The sequence below is a fragment of the Lynx rufus genome, unplaced genomic scaffold (genome assembly GCF_022079265.1).
Source record: "Lynx rufus isolate CCGP_SWC_20201006 ecotype Redwood Valley unplaced genomic scaffold, mLynRuf1.p SCAF_2, whole genome shotgun sequence".
In the NCBI taxonomy this organism is placed as follows: domain Eukaryota; kingdom Metazoa; phylum Chordata; class Mammalia; order Carnivora; family Felidae; genus Lynx; species Lynx rufus.
The window spans coordinates 190,949,892-190,968,567 of record NW_025814834.1 but is presented as its reverse complement, the minus strand read 5'-3'; the positions used below and the strand labels follow the sequence as shown (position 1 = coordinate 190,968,567).

General features: G+C 48.8%; 1 protein-coding gene across 6 annotated transcripts in view; it reads left to right on the top strand.

The window, feature by feature from the left end:
- NFYC (nuclear transcription factor Y subunit gamma) overlaps positions 1-18,393 on the top strand; it is a 66,908-nt gene extending 48,515 nt beyond the window's left edge. For 2 of the 6 annotated variants that reach the window (XM_047082603.1, XM_047082604.1), the window contains exons 5-10: positions 1,521-1,616; positions 6,609-6,782; positions 10,281-10,439; positions 13,558-13,665; positions 16,118-16,177; positions 17,183-18,393. In XM_047082603.1, coding sequence (XP_046938559.1) covers positions 1,521-1,616; positions 6,609-6,782; positions 10,281-10,439; positions 13,558-13,665; positions 16,118-16,177; positions 17,183-17,614 — 1,029 coding nt within the window. In that variant the 3' untranslated portion in view covers positions 17,615-18,393. Of the gene's footprint in view, positions 1-1,520; positions 1,617-6,608; positions 6,783-10,280; positions 10,440-13,557; positions 13,666-13,874; positions 14,150-16,117; positions 16,178-17,182 lie in introns of all 6 variants that reach the window. The other 4 variants (XR_006962627.1, XM_047082606.1, XM_047082605.1 and 1 more) reach the window with 4 other exon arrangements.
- The last annotated feature ends 283 nt before the right edge of the window (positions 18,394-18,676 follow it).

The following is an 18,676-nucleotide window of genomic DNA, read 5'->3' as shown; positions in this document are numbered from 1 at the left end:
GAAAGGGATAGAAGGACACTTTTTATAATCTTATCTGGTTGATAGCTGTGTGGGTACGTATATTTATTAAAATTCATCAAGCTGTGTCCTCAAGACTTCTGTATTTTACTGAATATGAGTATTCAGTAAAATACTACTGGCTTTAACAAAGCCAAAATAAAAAAAAGACCAACTCTAAGTATATTTGTGTTTCCAAAATACTGTAGCACACTTTGGTGTATGTTTGGAGGTGTTCTTTTGTTTCCCACCCCCACTGTTCCCCCAATTCCATCCATAGATGAGCTGTTTAGATAGCTTTGAGTAGGTGACATCATCAGGAATGTGATACTGTATCGTACCGATCTTAAATGAGACCTGGCGGCCTTAAGATGCACCCCGCTTCTGTTGGAGGGTTATTGTCAAGCTGGTGGTTGGCAAGAAGGGTGGATTGGAGTTTTGCATTTCAGTGGCTTGGGGCCATCACAGAGACAAGGGAAGGAAAAAACAAAATTTCCATCCCCTTTTGTTTTGTCTGGTGAGTCACCTCTCTTAAGATGTGATATATAGAGAGATTGCTAGGGACTTCTGTTACCATGTTCACTTACCCCCAACATTTTATTACGAAAACATTCAAACATAAGCAAAGTTTACAGTATACTTACCTCTTAGATCCTACCGTTAAGTTTACTTGCTTTATCCCCGTATCTGTCTGTCCCTCTGTCCATCAAGTCATCTGTTTTTAAGTGCATTTCAAAGTTTACTTTCCCCTCAAGACTTCAATATGTATATCACTCACTAGAGTTCACTACTTTTTCCTGTTTTGTTTTTTTTTTTTTTTGCTTTAAAATTTTCATGCAATGAAGTATACAGATCTTAAGGATCATGTGTTAGTTTTTAATTACAAAATTTTAAAAATTATTTAAAGAAAGGGAGTATCACTCTTAGAATTCCATTGGAACGAGCCTTGGTTTTGGTATCATTAGTCAATTCTAGTAACTTCAGACTTCCCCTTATTCATATCACATTAAACAAGATATAAACCACGGATTTAACATTGTGACTTTGAATTCCAAAATAAAAATCATAGCCTTGCGGGAACTAACATATAGATCCAGTGACCAGAAAATAATTGTAAAAAGTTATTAGGATTTCAATAGAGATTCAGAAAGATTATAAGATTGAATAGTAGCTTAACCTTGAAACCTGCCAGTTGAGATTGCTAGGCTTGTACAAATTTAGCTGGAGGATGATAATTTAACAATTGTGGGGCAGGCCTGGTGTAGGATCCAGCAGAGGTGATAGTTGTAGTTGGAGGCTCAAATCCCTAGCTTGTAGAGCATGAGCTACATGTAGATCTTCCGTGAAGTCTGATGTGAAGTGTATGAGTTTGGCTGTGCTTGCTTTAGCTATAGCCTTGGCTGTGGTTGTTGAGTTTGGCTTAGAAGTCATCATCTTATCTTACTTGTAACGTGGAGGGTGTAAAGCCAGGTGAACTAGTTTCTCCCCAGGCTAATTTTTCACCCTGCTTTTCTTTGTTACAGAGGAATGATATCGCCATGGCAATTACAAAATTTGATCAGTTTGACTTTCTCATCGATATTGTTCCAAGAGATGAACTGAAACCTCCAAAGCGTCAGGTGAGCCGGGAAGGCATTGCTGCTGCTTCTGACCAAAGAGCACCTTGCGTGCTGGTGTCAGATATGCTCCTTTTCCTCTCTCAAGTCATTTGCTGTTCCTTTTGCTTTTCTTTCTCTAGACCAGATCCATCCTTAACATCTCCCTCTGTTACTCATTTATGGATACTTTTAACTCAGTGCCTCTGAGGTGGTATTTCAGTGAAAGTAGACAAAATGAAAGTTAAAGACAAGTTACAAACAGGAAAGTGAAGCTCATTTCAAGGTATCCTAGGGAATTTCTCAGAATTCTTAATCTGGGATGGGAGAACATTCCCAGCAAGGCACAGATTTTAGATTTTCCAGATACAAAGAAACAGCTTCTCTGTGTGCCCAGTGGTATTTGAATGGACTTTGGTTTTCTCTTACTCTGGTTTGCGGTTCTCTATATAGTGCTCTGGGTATCCATTAGATCACCTGTTAGGGTTTAAAAAAATACTAGTGTCCGGGCCCCACCCCACACCAGCTGAGTCAGAATCTGACGGGGAGGCCCAGGCATCAGTGCTTTGTCGAGCTTTTCAGATGTGCCTAATGTGCACCCAAGTTTGAGAACCACCACTTAAACCGTTTTCTGAGCAGTCATGAGAAAGAATGTGAATATCTGTCTTTCCCTCTCTTCTGCCTGCCCCTCTCCAAAGGCCACACTGATTGTCTTTTCAGCACCTTGGGTGCATAAAGCTCTTAACTGCAGTTGTAATAGACCCCTTTCCTGTAGAGCTCATTGTTTGAGGCACACGGATTGCATGACTCAGTCGGTGTGGTAGAGACACTTGGGGAATAGTGGCAGGGTCTGACAGGAACAAAGCCGTGCCTTGTTCTCCTCGCTTTATTTTGTTAATAAAATTTTAAGTGTTTTGAATGAATTATTTCATAATATATTATCCTTAGGACAGTGACAACCATTGTCCTATGCTGTCTCATACTAATAATCAGTCAGGAAGTATAGAAGTGGGCATCTTAAAGGACACCTGTAATCCTGACCCTGCCTGGGGGCCTTTGGATCAGCAAATCCTCTGTCCCCTCCTTACTAGAGCAGGTGCCTCACTGCGGCTCCGTTCTTTCTGGGCAGTCTTTGCTACTGTAAACATCCTTGACTGGAAGCTGTAAGGTGTTCAGAGGAGCTTTCAGTCGGATGTTTACAGCGGCAGGCTGCCACGGTCGTCCCCCCGCTGCGCATCGCCTTTGAGACAATTGCAGGTTTGTGCCCACAGGCTCAGTTCCTCCTCTTGGGGTGTTTCCCTCCTCTCTGAGAAGTCACTACAACAAGAACTCCGACTACTTCTCTTCCCCCAAAACAAATGCTACCATACCCCTGCTCTCCTTGTTGGAATTTGTTCCAGAAGCCCCTTTTAAAAACAAGGTGTTGAGCTCTGTGACAAAGTCAGGCCTTGTGCTAACTCCTGCTTGTTCTCTATGGGCCGTCTGCTGAACCAGCTGGCTGCAGGGAAGGGTCATGTCCTGTGCCTTCCTCAAGCCCTCAGTGCCTGACTGACTCAGGGTGTCAGACAGTTCCTTGTTCCATCCTAGCCCAGCTCACAATGCTGTGATCCATCTCCTTTTAAAGTATGTCTAGCTGAAACAGCTCCTTGCTGCCTGGATTCAGGTCTTTGTAGGTGTTCAAGCCATTGATTGGCGTCCTGTTGGGGACAGCTGCTGCCTGGCCTTTGAAAGGTTGAGATTGCTGAAAGCTGGCCTGAAATTCTAAGATAGCACTTTTAATCCTCTGTAGACTCAAAGTTTTCCCAAGCTCCAAATTGGCTGGCACCTCCTTAAGTCCTTTAAAAGCGCCTACTCTCCAAAACTCACCCTTTCTGAAGGAGGCAGCAGTTCATTTCTGGCTACTGAAGCAAATGTACTTTTTTCAGTTTGGGGCTGGCTGCACAACTCTGTAGTGATGGCCCTGGGATGCTGCTCATTCTCTGACATTTGTCAGTCACCACTTCTGAAAAGATTCCAAGCGTAAGCCCTCTGGTCAGGGAGGCCACTGCAAAAGCTGGGCAAGTGCCCCATTCTGGATTGATCCAGTCATTCAGAGATTGTCCTAGCGCAGGGGGTGATTTCCCACTGCTGGGGAGAGAAACTAGCCAGAAATACTGAATTGTAGATCTAAGGTCCTTGACTTCTCAAGAAATGCTTGGAAATTTCTCTTGTTCTTTGGGGAAGCCAGTAAAGGCTATTTAGAAGCAGAGAACAGTTGAGGCTGACTTCTACTCCACTAAAGCTATGAGTTGAAAGTTCCTGCCCATTGAAATGTCATTTTCTCTTCACCCATTTCTTTAAACCAAGCATAATCATTCCCTTGCTAGCTTGCCCTCCATTGGCCGGATGAGTCTTCATAATGCAGAAGAACCTTAGATGTGCCTCCTTCCATTCCAGTGATTCGAGAACAATCTCGCCTGGTCCTCACAACACAAACCTAGGCGCCTCTACTTGGTACTCTCAGAGTGACCTAGACACTGCCTAGTTCATAAACAACTTAAGGGGGAGTGATGGGCAGTTTAGGAGAAGCTTTTTACCTGCTGTCACAGTTTTTGGCAAGGAGTATTTTGGCTTTTGAAAGGGATGCTTAAAGGGTTTGCTTTTTGTCTGGCAAAAAGACTATATTCACTTGTAGACCAGTTGCAGTCAGAGATAACTGGAGACAGAACAATCACAGGTCAGGGCTGGGAGGCACCAGTTTCTCCCTCCTCCCTGACTTCCTTCAAGTTGGTTGTGGCGGTGGGGGGTGGGGGGTTCTTGGTTCTCTACACCCTCTCATTACCCAAGAGCTTTTGTAAGTTAGGTCTAGACTACAGTGATGGATGTTTTTTTTATAAAATGAGAAGGGCATTCTCAGTGGAAAATAAATACGTTGAACCTATTTCAAGAGCTTTGAAAAGAGCTGTTGGCCTTTGTTTCTTGGTTAAGGGAGGGTATCTGTATTTATCCCTGCCACAGCCAAGAGCTAATTGACAGGCTGGCCTTTATTTATAATGGTGAAAAGTTGAGTTGAAATGGAGATGATGATGATGTCACAGTTACATTGTTCTGGAAACTGAGACCTCAATGAAAATAAAGGGGACCTCCTTTTTCTTCTGCCTCAGCATGGTTATGGTCAGGGTTCAGATTGTTTGGGTCTAAAGCACAGACTGCATTAACCTAGAAAATTCATTCTTGTTTGAGAACTAGCTTAGAAATCCAGAATGTTAAAAGTGTCTGCTGAGGCTGGGTGGGTGGCCGTTAGGGAATCTTGTCATGCCAAGACCCCAGTTCCTCAAAGCCTGGATGTCAACAGTACTAGTATCCTGGGCCCCCAGTCACCAGGCAAGCCCTGTTCTGTAGGGAACATGAGCTCCCCACACCATGACCACAAAATCCTAGAGGTAACAAAAGAGAGTGTAGCTACTCTTTTCTGTTGGTAATAGCTGTTGGGTTCAAGAGACTGTCATACCCCAACTTAAGCGAAAAAGCACTTTCCCGGGTGCCTGGCTGGCTCAGTCAATAAAGCATGTGACTCTTGATATTGGGGTCGTGAGTTTAAGCCCCATTCTGGGTATAGAGCTTAAAAAAAAAAAAAAAAAAAAAAAAAAAAAGCACTTTCCTACCTGCAGCTGTCTGCCTGGCTCTATAAATCCATCCATCATTCAGCAACCTCTTACTAAGTACCTACAAGGGAATGAATGGCTGGAACAGTGGAGAGCAAGAGTTAAGCCCTCATAGGGCTTCCACTCAAGCAGGGAGGGCACTTGACAAGCAAGCAAAACAAAGTGTAGTGAGGAAAGGACTGCACAACATAGATTGGGGCACCTAACATAGTGAGGGTATGGGGTCAATACCGGCTGTGTCATTGTCATTTTGGGGAACTTTGAGGCAGCCCACAGTGCCTCTATACCTTGAAGAAGTGCCTTTTCCTCTCTTCTTGAGCCTGGCATACTTAGCCCAGAACAAGGAATTGGGTAAATGAAGCAAATTTTCTGCTCAGTCAACCCAAGTGGTTGTATGTTTCTGTTGTTTTTGTTGTCCCAGGCAGGGGCACCGTGTGTCGCAGGGCCCTCCGGAGCAGACGCCGATCTCTGTGTCAGTGGTCAGGGGCCGGTCAACCCCGGACCCTCAGGCTCTAACCATGTCGTAGTGTGTGTAAACATCCTACACTCTCAGCTGTGAGCTCAAGGTGGCTGGGAGAGGGTTGTTTACTCCTTCTGCCATGGAAAACGTCAGCTGAAGAAGGAACAGTCTCTTCATCCCGCAGATTGGACAGAATGCGACCTCCCTAGTCAGCCAAGGCCGCCCCCCAGCGGAGAGCTGTCCCTCAGGCCCCCTGGGTTGCGCTTCCGTGGCTAAGTACAACCAGAACCAGACCTGACGCTGGACAGATGTGCCTTCAGTGACCACGGAGCTCTTGATGTGCTGTGAAAAGCTAGGCGCTTACCTACCAGTGCTCTCAATCCTGACACTCAATTCTGAAGTTCCAGCCCAGGGAAAGCCCTGTTTCCCTTTTCCCTGCTCTGTCCCTCCAGAGCTGGCAGGAACCAAATAAGGAGAGTGCTGCCTACTGGGGAGATTGGGGGCTGGCCTGAGATGAGAGCCTGATGTTTGGGTAGCATCTTCCCAGTGCTCGCAATTAGCACCGTTTGCAGATCACAGGCCTTGACGGCGTTTACTGACAGGCACTGCTGGTGCGTGGTTTTTAGTTACGGTAATTATTTGCCCATTTGCAACTCATCACGCAATGGGTGATTACTCTGTACTTCAGAAAATTGGCTGTATGTTTTGTGAAGCCTATGGAATCTGTTATTTTTAGTTTGATTTAGCACAACTGGTCTCTTCGAATTCCACTTTCCCTTGGCTTCAAATGTGGAGAGCTCAGCATTCAGCAGGCAACTGCACAGAGTCCGTTTGGGGGAAGAATGGAAATTCACTGTGGCGGCTGCTGAGTCAGTTCTTTTCCTCTTACCTGCTGCTCCTTCTACCCCACAGGAGGAGGTGCGCCAGTCCGTGACTCCCGCCGAGCCCGTCCAGTACTACTTCACACTGGCTCAGCAGCCCGCTGCCGTACAAGTCCAGGGGCAGCAGCAGGGCCAGCAGACCACCAGCTCCACGACCACCATCCAGCCTGGGCAGATCATCATCGCGCAGCCTCAGCAGGGCCAGGTCTGTGAGCTGCAGAGGGTGCCCACCGGCAACACGGCACCGCTTAGGTTGGGGAGAGCACGGCCGGGGCAGAGGAGCAGGCCGGTCATTTTACGACACCAAGTTTGAAGTCTAGAAACTTGGGCTTCTCCCCAGATTCAGCCACCATAGTGACATGTCACCCTGACCTCTCTGGGTCCTGGTTTCCTCACAGGTCATATGAGGAGATGCAGTGAGAAGATGCTCTCCAGGATCCCTATGAGCTAAAACATTTTGGAAGGAAAAAAGTCTATATCATGCCCCCATGAAGAGTAGTAACATCCCCATGGGAGGTATTACAAGTGGACCCCATGCCTGTGTCTACACCGGAACTAGGATTTGTTGTACCTCTAAGGAAGAGATCAGGCATCATTTCCAGTTTGCGTACTTCCCCTCCTCTTCTCCCTGTCATTTTTCCGTCACACCATAGTTGTGTCAAGTGATCTTTTTACAGTAGCAACCAGAATATTCCCTCCCCCCAGTAAATTGTTGTGAAAGCACAACATCCATGCTTGTTGGGGATCGCGGGAGGCTGTGAAGAACTCTGTTCTCTGAGCTCTGACTCCAGATTCCCCGACAAGCATTAATTTATTCACCAAAGATTGAGTCCTATCCTATGTGCCTGGAATATAAGCATGAATAAAACAGTCCCTATTTTTAAGAATTTTCACAATCGGAGTGCCTGGGTGGCTCAGTTGGTTAAGCGTCCTGACTGTTGATTTCAGCTCAGGTCATGATCTCTCACAGTTAGTGGGATCGAACCCCACACCGGCCTCTGTGCTGACAGTGTGGAGCCTGCTTGGAATTCTCTCTCTCCTTCTCTTTCTCTGCCCCTCCCCTGCTCATGCGCTCACTCCCACTGGTGCTGTCTGTCTGTCTGTCTCTCTCTCTCTCAATAAATAAATAAGTAAATAAACAAATAAACATTAAAAAAAAAAGAATTTCCACAAACTAGTAGGGTACAATTACATAAAGGTTGTACCACCACCACCTGAGAAGTGTAGAAATATTCTTAGGGCTGTGTAAAGGGTGTTAAGGGATCACATCAAAAGGGATACCTAACAAAAATGTGAGAGAGGTGGTAGAAGTGGATGTCAGAGAAGGTTCCTGAAAGGGAATAATCCAACTTTTAGAGGGAGAACAGTGGCAATGAATCAGATAAAGAGGGCAAGGAGGGCTTTCCTAGTAGCACAGCACAAGCAAAGGCTTGGAGGTGGGAACCCGCACCGGGAGTGGCGGGAGGGTGCAGTCAGCATGGGGACATCTAGGCAAGTCTGAAAATAGAGGCAGAGGACACATGCTAGATAGTCTTGGGTATGCCGGTAAGGATCTGGGTTTGCCTAGAAGAAAAAAACGATGACGGAGGTAGATTTAACTATTAATTATGATTTTAGGATTTATTCCCTGCTCCTTTTTTTATCCGTATAACAAGTTTTAGGGTGCTCGCTCTTTGCCAGACACTGTGCCGGGCAGGAGGGGTTCAAAGATGATCACAGCCTAGTCCCTGCTTCAAGGCGTTCACTGTACCATGATGCCTAAGGGATCTTCTTTGGTCAAGGCTTGTGCCTCTGCAGTGGTGAGAGCTTTATCCCTCCACAGAGCAAACTTTGAGGGAGTCTACGAAGCGCTGGCTCTCATCGACTCAACATCTAAGAAGCTCGTGGTTGTTGTGTCCTGACAGCAGGGCACACGCCATACGTGATTTGACAGCTGCCAACTAGCACAAGCCTTCATTTTCCTGAAATGACTCAGAAATACCATGGAAATCCTCTTGGGGAAATTGAGTTGGTAAAGTACAGTGATGAGTTGGCAGTATACATTTTTTTTAGTCAGCAAGAATTTCATCTATTCTCTTTGGCACCCCAGACTTCTCAGCTTGGAGCTGGTGAGGCTTGTGGGGATGGGGAAGTTGGCCTCTCTCTGTGTCTTCTAGCTGTGGTTCTCTGTCCTGCTGGTTCAGGGTGGCCTTGTGCTGTATCACCCCTGCTTAGGCCTGTAGTAATGATTATTTCAGGTTGAGTTCAGATAACCTTTGCGGGACAGAACACATATTAAAGTTGGAAGGAAAGCATCTTTTGGTAAAGTGAATCCTGTGCGTTCTGTCATAAAATTGGAAACTTCTATTCCTGGAGGTTGGAATAGAATAGGCTGAGTTGAAAATCGTGGTGTGAGAGAACAGGAGGTGTTTCCTGTTGTCCTGGCCTACCGCATGTATTTTTACAGAGATCCCTCTGTCCTCTTTACCCGCTGTGTCCAGTTCATAGTAATTTCTCCTTCCTTAGTAATCCCCTGCATCTCCTCTATAGTTCCTGGGACACATCCCCTTCTCCTGTAACTAGATGCATAGTATACGTATGCAGGCAAAGTCTGAGAGCATCAGAATAACAACATCAGTAGAAGCCCAGATTCACTGAGATTCCCAGAGTCGTCTTAGGTAATTCTTAATTCAGAGTGGGACGGGACCATACCCAAATTGGGGCATTGGGGGTGTGAGTGTAGTTTAAAAGATTCCACCCTCCTGCCACTCCCATGACCGCCACCCCCCTGACCCCTCCATTGCCATGTGCCACTACCACCCCACCCCCACCACATGAACCGTGTGCTGGGCCCACTGCTCTAGGTAATCTGCAAAGGTCACGTCTGGGGCTAAAGTTTTAAAATTTTGAACAAGTGACCGACCAACCCTTTTGACAGTTCACGTCTACCGTCTCTCAAAGGAGTAAGTTTCATAAGACTACAACCCACTAAGTTTGTGTGAGAGACACGGAACCTGCCAGGTCGTGTGTGGTAGCCAGAATTTTCTTACATCTGAGATTCTTGTTTCTGGAAAGATAAAATCCTCGCTTTATTAAATTCTGTTACTTAGGGGTGGCCTCAGTTAACATCCACATCTTAGTGGCGTTTGCCTCTCCCGTGGGAAGCCGTGCTGGATCCAGAGCAGCCAGCTGGCCGGTGTGGGCTGGCGCTGCTCTGCTGCTTGAGTGCAGCCAGCGTGCGCCTTAGTTTCCTCCCAGTGTCTTGCATGCCTGGAATGGAGTCCAGGATCCTGAACCTAGTAAATTCGTACTGACCCCGCTTTCCATTCAGTTTGCTCTCCAAATTCACCTGCTCCACACCTGACTTTGGCCATTTCTCAAATGGACTGTCACGGTTGCTTTTGATTCTTTTGTATCGGATGTGCCTTTCTTTCGTTGCAAGAGCTCTGAAAGATGGCAGTATTTGAAGCATAGAGGTGTTTGGGGCTTGGGCAAATATTCTGTACCATGAGCCTAAACATCTGCGTGGCTTTCTCCCATCTTTTGTCTTGGAGAGTAACTTTAGCAGTGCCCTGTACACTGAGTATTGCTAAATAGTGTTAAGGTGAGTTTGGGTGTCCATGGAGGGGGTTTGCTCCCAGTTAATTGGTCGTTATTAACCCCTTGGTAAGCGCAGTGGCTCTAATCTCGAGCTGAATCCTCTTTTCTCATAACTCCTCTCTAGACCACACCTGTGACCATGCAGGTTGGAGAAGGTCAGCAGGTGCAGATTGTCCAGGCTCAGCCGCAGGGTCAAGCCCAGCAGGCCCAGAGCAGCACCGGACAGACCATGCAGGTGATGCAGCAGATCATCACAAACACAGGAGAGATCCAGCAGATCCCGGTAAGGCCCGTTCTGCCTTGCAGCCGCAAGGCGCCGTGCTCGTGTGGGGGCGGGAGTGCTTCCAGATCTTACACACAGAGGATCTCGTATACCCATATGTGTAGATGTCCACGTGTTTTTTTAAACCTATGTCCCTGTTCACCCAGACCACAGCTTGCTTCCCTGTATACTGCCTGCTTTCCTCTAATCCACTTCAGGTTTGCCACCGTGGGGCAGCGCCTCTCCACGTCCCCGCACTCCACCTACGCAGAGGATGCTGGTAACCACTGTTCCATGCCAGGACCTGACGGCCCTGGGAGGCAGTCCTGTCTTTTGATTAGCAGAGAATAAGAGGGAGGTGTACGGGGAAGGCCATAAATAACACTTGTTGCATATTCATGAGTCAGTTCCCAGTGGAGCCTGCAGCAAAGTGTATTTTTGGCTTTCATTTAACTTACCCATTCCTTCACTGTGGACTGCTGCTTCCTGTGTGCCTTGAGGGATTTCATTTCTTAGATTTGTTGGCTTTTTTACTTGTACTTGCTCTTTTGTAAGAAATGTCCTATCTTAACACCTGCCACCTATACACTGGTCATTTTGCCACCCGAAAATGTGGAAAGTGAGTGACACGGAGCAGTCCTTCTGTTTCTGCCCCTTGGTCTGCCTGTTGTAAATGACACGGAGGCAGATATAGAAAGTCATTTGGACTTGGCTAATCACTTCCTCTTTGCAGAAAGCTCTGTTTTTGTAACTGTTCTTACTAAGTTAGCAGATAGACCAAGAGAAAGCTTAGGAAAGTGGAGTGTGTGAGTCTCTGTGCCTGTCTTTCTGTCTCCTCTCCCTCCCTCCCTTTCTTGCGCTTTTGGCGCACTCTCCCTCTGCTAGAGCTTGCTCCTTCTCTCTCCCTCCCCCTTCCCCCTCCACCCCCCCCCCCCCCCACATACAGACCCATCAGTTTCAGGTGCCTTGCCTCATTGTGTCAGGCACTAACCAAGACCTCTCTCTTGAATGGTCCTCTGTTTTACATGTGAAGGCACCAGAACAAATTTACTTAAGCAGAGAAGAGTTCCCACTTTACAGTAACTTTAACTCAAGTCTTTTTAACCCTCTGGGGTACAGAGCTTTAGCACATATTTGTTGCAAATTCATTATTTTCAGATACCTTCTGTAGGAGTCTGCATTTCTGAACTCAAGAGTGCTCACCCCAATAGAGGGGACCTTCAGGAAGGAAACTTTGCTTCTCTTTTGAAAGCCCGAGGAGCTGGCTTATTTATCCTGTAGTTAACATCAAAAAGCTGCCAGGCGCCCCAGACCTGTCCTTGTGGTAGAGCACTGAGGGCAGAGCATCATTAGACGTCTAAACCTAAGCCTAAAAGAGGAGCTTCTTGCTTCTAAGAACTGCTTGGAAACTCTCTGGCTCACAATTTTTCAGTCACATCTGTTTCTGCAAAGAGCTCTTCCCAGCTGAGAGGTGTAAAATCTCTGTGGCTGTCAGTATACTTTCCCTGTTCTTGAGACAAGGCTTTAGTCTTTCATCCTGGTTCCTGGTCTGGAGTCCGGGGACTCCTGGGACCAGCCACCATCAGTGTCGGCAGATGAGGCTTCCCGAGCCTCCACACAGCTGCCTTCAGCCCCGCAAGCAACTTAGTGTTGTTGCCTGGAAGCCACATTACGGGATTTAAGGGGGGCGGTCTGGGCCTGGCATCACAACTTCCCAGCAGCTCTTCTTGACGTGTTCTCGGAAAGAAAAGACCGCAGGTCGCAATATCTTGCCCTGTCTCCTGTGAACCCGGTTCTTAACAGGTTTAGATTTTCTATCCCTCCGTTTTCCTAAGTGGACAATCCTGGAATGGTCTACCAAGAACTTCCAAGGTCTACACTGACTACCAAGTGTTAGTCTTTTCTTGGCGGGTCACATCCCCTTTGAGACCGCAGTTGCAGAGAAGCAGTGTGACTGCATGCACACGGACAGTTGCATTTACCAGCACTGTCCTCATGGAGGTAAAGTTCCCTGCCAGGGAGCTGGCTCTTGAAGGCAAGGGGAGAACTCACTCCGGGACAAGGAGGCATGACTTACCTGTTCACGTCAAGAAGTTCACCCTTGCAACAAAGGCAGGCTGGGCAGCCAGGGAGGGTGGTGTCTGGGCCCTCAGATAGAGAGAGACCAGTCTGTCCTCCTGGTACCTCTTTCATCGCCCAGATCCCGAGTGTGGACGTCTGCAGTGCTCTGCTGACTCTCTTCTGCTGAGCCATGGCTCCTCTCAGTGCAGCCGCCTTGGTCTCTCTGTTCCCGCTCGAGGCACAGAGACTTCCATGGTACACTGGAGCGTTAAGAGCCTGAGTTAAGGCTTTTAGCGCACAATTAAATGCAGCATGTGGTATTATTGTATTATCTGAGACTTAATCTTAAGCATGAGGGACTCTAAAGGCCTTTTTGTAGCTTTGGTTTCCCGTGATGGGGTTTTCTCTGAAAGGTTTATTGATTCAATTTCCCCTTGGGAGGAGTTTGGCTAGAAGCTAGTGCTGAAGACCAAAGATCCTAAAAGTCCCACAGACCCCCATTGGTCCTGGCTCTTGGGGACAGAGATAGTGAAGCAGGCCAGCTTTTTCTTCCGAGATGTGCAGCATGGGGTTGGGCAGGACTGGGGCTAGGGCACGGAGTGACGGCCATCTGCCGTGGGCTCCTGGCAGATGCTGGAGCTCTTGTGAGTATTGGATCAGCCATCCCGGGAAATAGGGTGGCGGGGTGTGGAGGTAGAGGGGGGAAAGGCCCACACTTTAGGGACAGAGCATTCCGATCATGTCTCACAGTCTTTGGGATAAAATCCTAAGATAAACTAAGCAAACAGCTAAGAGTCCGTGAATGTTGAGGGTGCAGCCATGCTGTTCGTCACATATGTGGCCAGATCCTCTGGGAATTTTCTCCACAGTCCATTCAGGGAACATATCCTCTGTTGTGTTTTGTGACTTGTGGGGTGGGGATGTTCTGGTTTTGCCTGTATTGACCTCTGTTGAAGAGGAGCTTTTCAGAGTCAGCTTCTTTGGAGAGCTTGGGGGGCAGGGGACGGTCACCGCAGGGGAAGCTTGCCTGGTGAGGCCACACTCAGTCCCCTGCATCTGTCTGTCTGCCCCACCGTAGGTGCAGCTGAATGCCGGCCAGCTGCAGTACATTCGCTTAGCCCAGCCTGTATCAGGCACCCAAGTCGTGCAGGGACAGATCCAGACACTTGCCACCAGCGCTCCACAGGTATGTGCCCCAAAGGTGCAGGGCTTGGGTAGGGGACCGGCCCGAGCTGGCTTCTGGCTGGAAAGGAGGGCTCAGCAATCGCTCTCTTGCCACCTCACCCTTCAGCAAGAGACACCTCCACACCCTTCACATCTCTTCACCCCAAAGGACACACGGGGTTTAGTGGAGGACTGGATTCAAAGCGTGTCTCTTACCATCTTGTTCTCGAGGGACAAAGAAATGCAAAGGAGGGGAAATCTCAAGGACGCTTGTGAAGAAAGCCTGATGTATGTGTGTACGTGTCTGACCAGAGGAAGCACTTTGACAGACTGCCTCATCGTCAGCCTGAGTTTCCATCTTTGAACCTAAATAGCTGTTGTGTTCTGGCAGCCGCTGTGCCCTTTGGAAAGTTAGCCTGGATTTTACTTCCCCATGCACGCCCAGCCAGAGACTGTCCGCTTCGTCTCCTCTCGTGCCCTAAGAGACGGAGGACTGTGTGCCACAGGTGCTGAGGGGACAGCCTCCCTGGGCTTGAGGATTGGGGGTTGGGGAGTATGGGCATCATTTGCACTGGATGGGGGATGCTGGTCAGGGGGAGGCATTGTTAATGGATTCTTTTGCCTCAGACCCAAAAAAAGCAGCGATCGTTTAAGAGCTGGACCCGTCTGGCCCAGTTGCATTTCTGGTGATGTATCTATTGACAGTGGTGACAGAGCTGAGTTTGTAGAGCAGGTCTCCAAAGATCTCATTTGGGAAAATATAAGGAATGAGCCAAAAGCAAGGCTTCTGAGTTCCATATAGTCTCTGGGATCATTAAAGGGCCTGTTCTAAACCCATGCCTTGGCTCACATAAGGGCTTGGCCTTTTCCCTAATTCCTTTGGGGCTGACTGGCATGGAGTCACATCTCCAAACCGGTCAGGTCACACCCTTAGGTACCCCTCTTTTTAAAACACAAAAAAACAAAAAGTCTTGTAAGATTTTAACCTGGGGTCCAAAAACTTTTCATGGCGAGGGGGTGGGAGGAAATGAGAAAGAAGAGGTTTTAGTTCCTCAGAGGCCAGTTTGGGGGCCAGAAACCAAAGCCAGTGAGTGGGGAGAGTCGGGTTGTCAGACAGGAGGGGGAAGAAGCAAGAAGAGGGCACCATTACAACAACTACATTACAACAGGTTGTGACTGTGACGGCCCGGCATGTAGTAGTACGTGTTTGTTGAACGACTGCTGAGTGAATAACGTGTAAATGGCATTTAAAGGTAAATGAAATTTTCTCAGCTCGTGTGAAGAGCAGTCCTGCTGGCCACAGGGCACAGTTGACCTTCTCATCTATGAAGAATATTTGCCATTTGTCTCAGGGTCATTCATTTATTCTGTAGACATTTCTTGAATACTTAACTTTGCACTGGAGGCTGTAAAGATAGCCACTTAGAGACTGGTAGACTGGTGGGAGGGGAAGGACCCCCAGTAAGGGACAACAGTAGGAAACCGTCATGAAGCCCTATCACGCCTGTCCCCTCCTTACTCCTGACGGCCTTACGGGTAGGCCTGACAGGGTGTTTTTGGCTGTTGTGAGGACCCTCGAGAGGATAGTCTGTACCTTGCAGGTTGGCTGTGAGGGTTCCAGGAGATGGTACACAGAGGACGTTCCTAGTCAGATGTTGCAGAGGTGCACATATGCACATAAGCCTGCTTTCGTCTTCTTACTAGTCTACCAGGCTGCGTCTGCAGCTCGCACTATATGATGCAGTTCTGCACGTCAGCCAGCACGTTTCTTTTCAGATGTACTTAAAATCCCCACATAAGATTGTAAGTACATGTGATACATGTTTTCCTTGCTCCACCCGCCTCCATCCTCCCCCCACCCCCCCCCCCACCCCCTGCTTGGCCCAGACGACTTCACGTGGCCTGTCTCGGAAAAAGTACTTCATAGGTGTGCCACAAGGGCTTCCAGGGCCAAGGCCACCTCCCCGCCAGGGTGTTTCATATTCCAGGCAGATAATCTAGGTGATAAGGGTTTGGTTTGGAGCCCACCTTCCAAGAATGAAACAGACCACTCACCCCTTTGCCCCGCGTTTTGCAGCCTGCATTCACTGGCTAAAGGTCTCCTGGGGTTTCTGCCTAAGCCGTAAATGTTAGGCCTTGTCATGTTAGCACCTAGGAGCTTGCAATGAGAAGCAGGTGGGAAGCAGGTGGACATTAAGAGAGAGGGTTATGGAAGTTGTGTATGTTACACGTTCCGGGGTCCTCTGTGGCCCCCTCTGTGGCCCTCGGCTCGGAGTAGCCATCAGTAGTTGGGATGGGGAAGGACCCTTGCTCTCCTGCTACTCATTAAGCACCTGCTCTGTGCCAGGCCTCATTCCGGGCACTTGATGTGCATTGTCTCACGCAGTCTTCACAACCCTCTCCTGGTTGTGGGCTGCCGGAGGAGCGGGCCAGACCCTGCAGCTGACCTTCCTCTGCCATCTTGATTCCTGCAGATCACGCAGACAGAGGTGCAGCAAGGACAGCAGCAGTTCAGCCAGTTCACGGACGGACAGGTAGGACACCCAGCTGGGGCAGGGGCCGTGGAGGAGAGGCTGTGGGGGGGTAGCGGGTGTGAGATCTGTGGGTTTGGATGGTTACGGCAACTGTCCTATTCTCCGTTAATGAGTGGACAGAAATTGTTAAAGCGGGTTCAGTCTTGAATTTGGAGTACAAATCCTTTAGATTTAGATTTGTGGGAGCTGAAAATAATCTCAGACATTATATAGTCCCAATCCCCATTTTACAGATGAGTCAACCGAGTCCTAGAGATGAGAAGTGTCTTGTCTGTGCTCACGCAGCTCTTGATTGCAGAACCAGGACTAGAATGCGGGTCTCCTGTTTCCTTCTTTAGGACTAGTTTTTTCTAAGCTATGCCGCTTTCTAATAGCATGGGTTAGTTGAAATGCAGCGAACATGTGACTTCTCAAGCTCTCTTGGTGCCTGGAATTCAGTAATTCTGAACTCATGTGAGGAAGGAGTCACCCTTTCCCTCTGTCTTTTCCCTCACACTAACAGTCCCAGAGACCCCCGAGTACATGGTAGGATGACCACCCCCCCCCCCCCCGCCTGTGTTCTCTGCTGCCCAGAAGGGAGAGGAGCCGGCATCAGGACCCACGTCTGGCCCCTGCCTGCACCACACACTAGGCTCACATGCCAGGGCTCTTGTGGCACGGGGTGGGGGGCGGGGGGGTCTTCGCCCGTGGGCTTTTTGAGGGGGGAATGCTTGAGAAGTCAAGTGTCCAGTTGGCCGTGTCTTTCCACAGTGGCTACCTGAGCTGCTTCTCCACGCCTCACGGGTCTTGGCTTAGTAAGCGTTTAAACCCAGGCCACCTCCTCAGCAGGGCCCACGTAGGAAACGCAGGTTCACTGTAGCCTCGGCCTGAGCCAGGTACTCGGAGGAAAGGAGGAGGAGAGGGGGTAATCCTACTGCCCCTGCTAGTGAGGATTACCAAGAGTTGGGGAAATGCTGACTTCCAAGCTGCTGGTACAGTGGATCGAATTGCTTGTGTTTGTCACAGAGGAACAGCGTGCAGCCAGCCCGAGGCTCTGAGCTAACGGGAGAGGCAGAGCCCAGAGAAGTGAAAGCCACGGGAAATGCAACTCCCTGCACCTCTTCCCCGCCCACCACACACACCCCCTCACACCGGGCTGGAGCCTCCTGTGTCTGCTGCGCCCAGCCCCCGCAGAGCCCCACTGCCCCTCCTCCCTCCGACGCCTTACAGTGGGTGGTGGTCGAGGTGTCCGGGGCCCCCAGCCAACTCGAGGCCCATAGGGAGCTGCATGCCCCTCTCCCGGGGGTGACCTCACTCTCTCCTCTCCACCCCTCGCAGCAGCTCTACCAGATCCAGCAAGTCACCATGCCCGCCGGCCAGGACCTCGCCCAGCCCATGTTCATCCAGTCAGCCAACCAGCCCTCCGACGGGCAGGCCCCCCAGGTGACCGGCGACTGAGGGCCTGAGCTGGCAAGGCCACGGACGCCCAACACAATTTTTGCCATACAGCTCCGGGCGATGGGTACAGCCTCCCTCCCCAGAGGACCCGGCCGACCTCCGCGCCTCCTACAGGCTAGGACACTGGTGCACTGCGCCCCACGCTGGAGGCCGAGATTCTCCAACAGAAAGATGCAATATTTTTTATTTCCTTTTTCTCCATTTTTTCTCCGAGGAATCAATATTTCAGTATGTTGAGCTGTGTGTCCAATGCTATGAAATGAATATTAAATAACATATTTATGGCATTTTCTTGAAGAGTGTGGTTGAAGAAATATTTCTTTTGTTTTCCTTTTTTTTTTTGATTCTTACCGCCACTTCTTTCCAGGAGCACATCTCCTCAGGGGGGTATGTTATCTCCTGACTCTCAGAGCAGCTGCGGCCCTAGGATTTGCCACCTTGTTCTGCCCGCAGATTGAATTAGGTGACCACGTAGCTTCTTTCTCACTAGTGGTCCTCTTCCTCGTGACCCTGTGCTCGTCCCAGAGCTCTGTGTGTTTGCACCCAGAGGCCGTGGAAACATTCCTTGCGTTTAAGAGGTGAACTCATTTGCCATGGAGAGTGGATGGTTTCATTTCCAAACCCTTCTCTCCCAGGGACCCAAGGAGACTAGAACTTTGTGCATTTGCCCACCTCCACCCCCCATTTTTTATCTTTAAAATGCATTAAAAATTGTGCTAGTCTCCTTTGCTGCATGGACTTCAAACTGCATGAAATGCAATAAATCTCATTTTAGATAATTTAGAGTCTGGGTTTCTGTGTCTGGGGCATTCATGGGGCCACTTTTCTTGGGAAGGCTTGGAAATTAGGTTTGTTTGCCCTCAGGTTGCGTGTCTGTGAAGGATCGGGACCCTTGTGAAGAGCGGGCGTCCAAAGCTAAGGGAGCTAATGCTGCATATCTGATTCAAATGGAGGTCTTCCGCTGATTTTGCAAATGAACTAGATCAGAATCTGTTTGCTGCTTGGAGACGCCCGCCTGCCTTCCCTCCTAGACTACCACATGTGGGCCAGATGCAGCCGTGT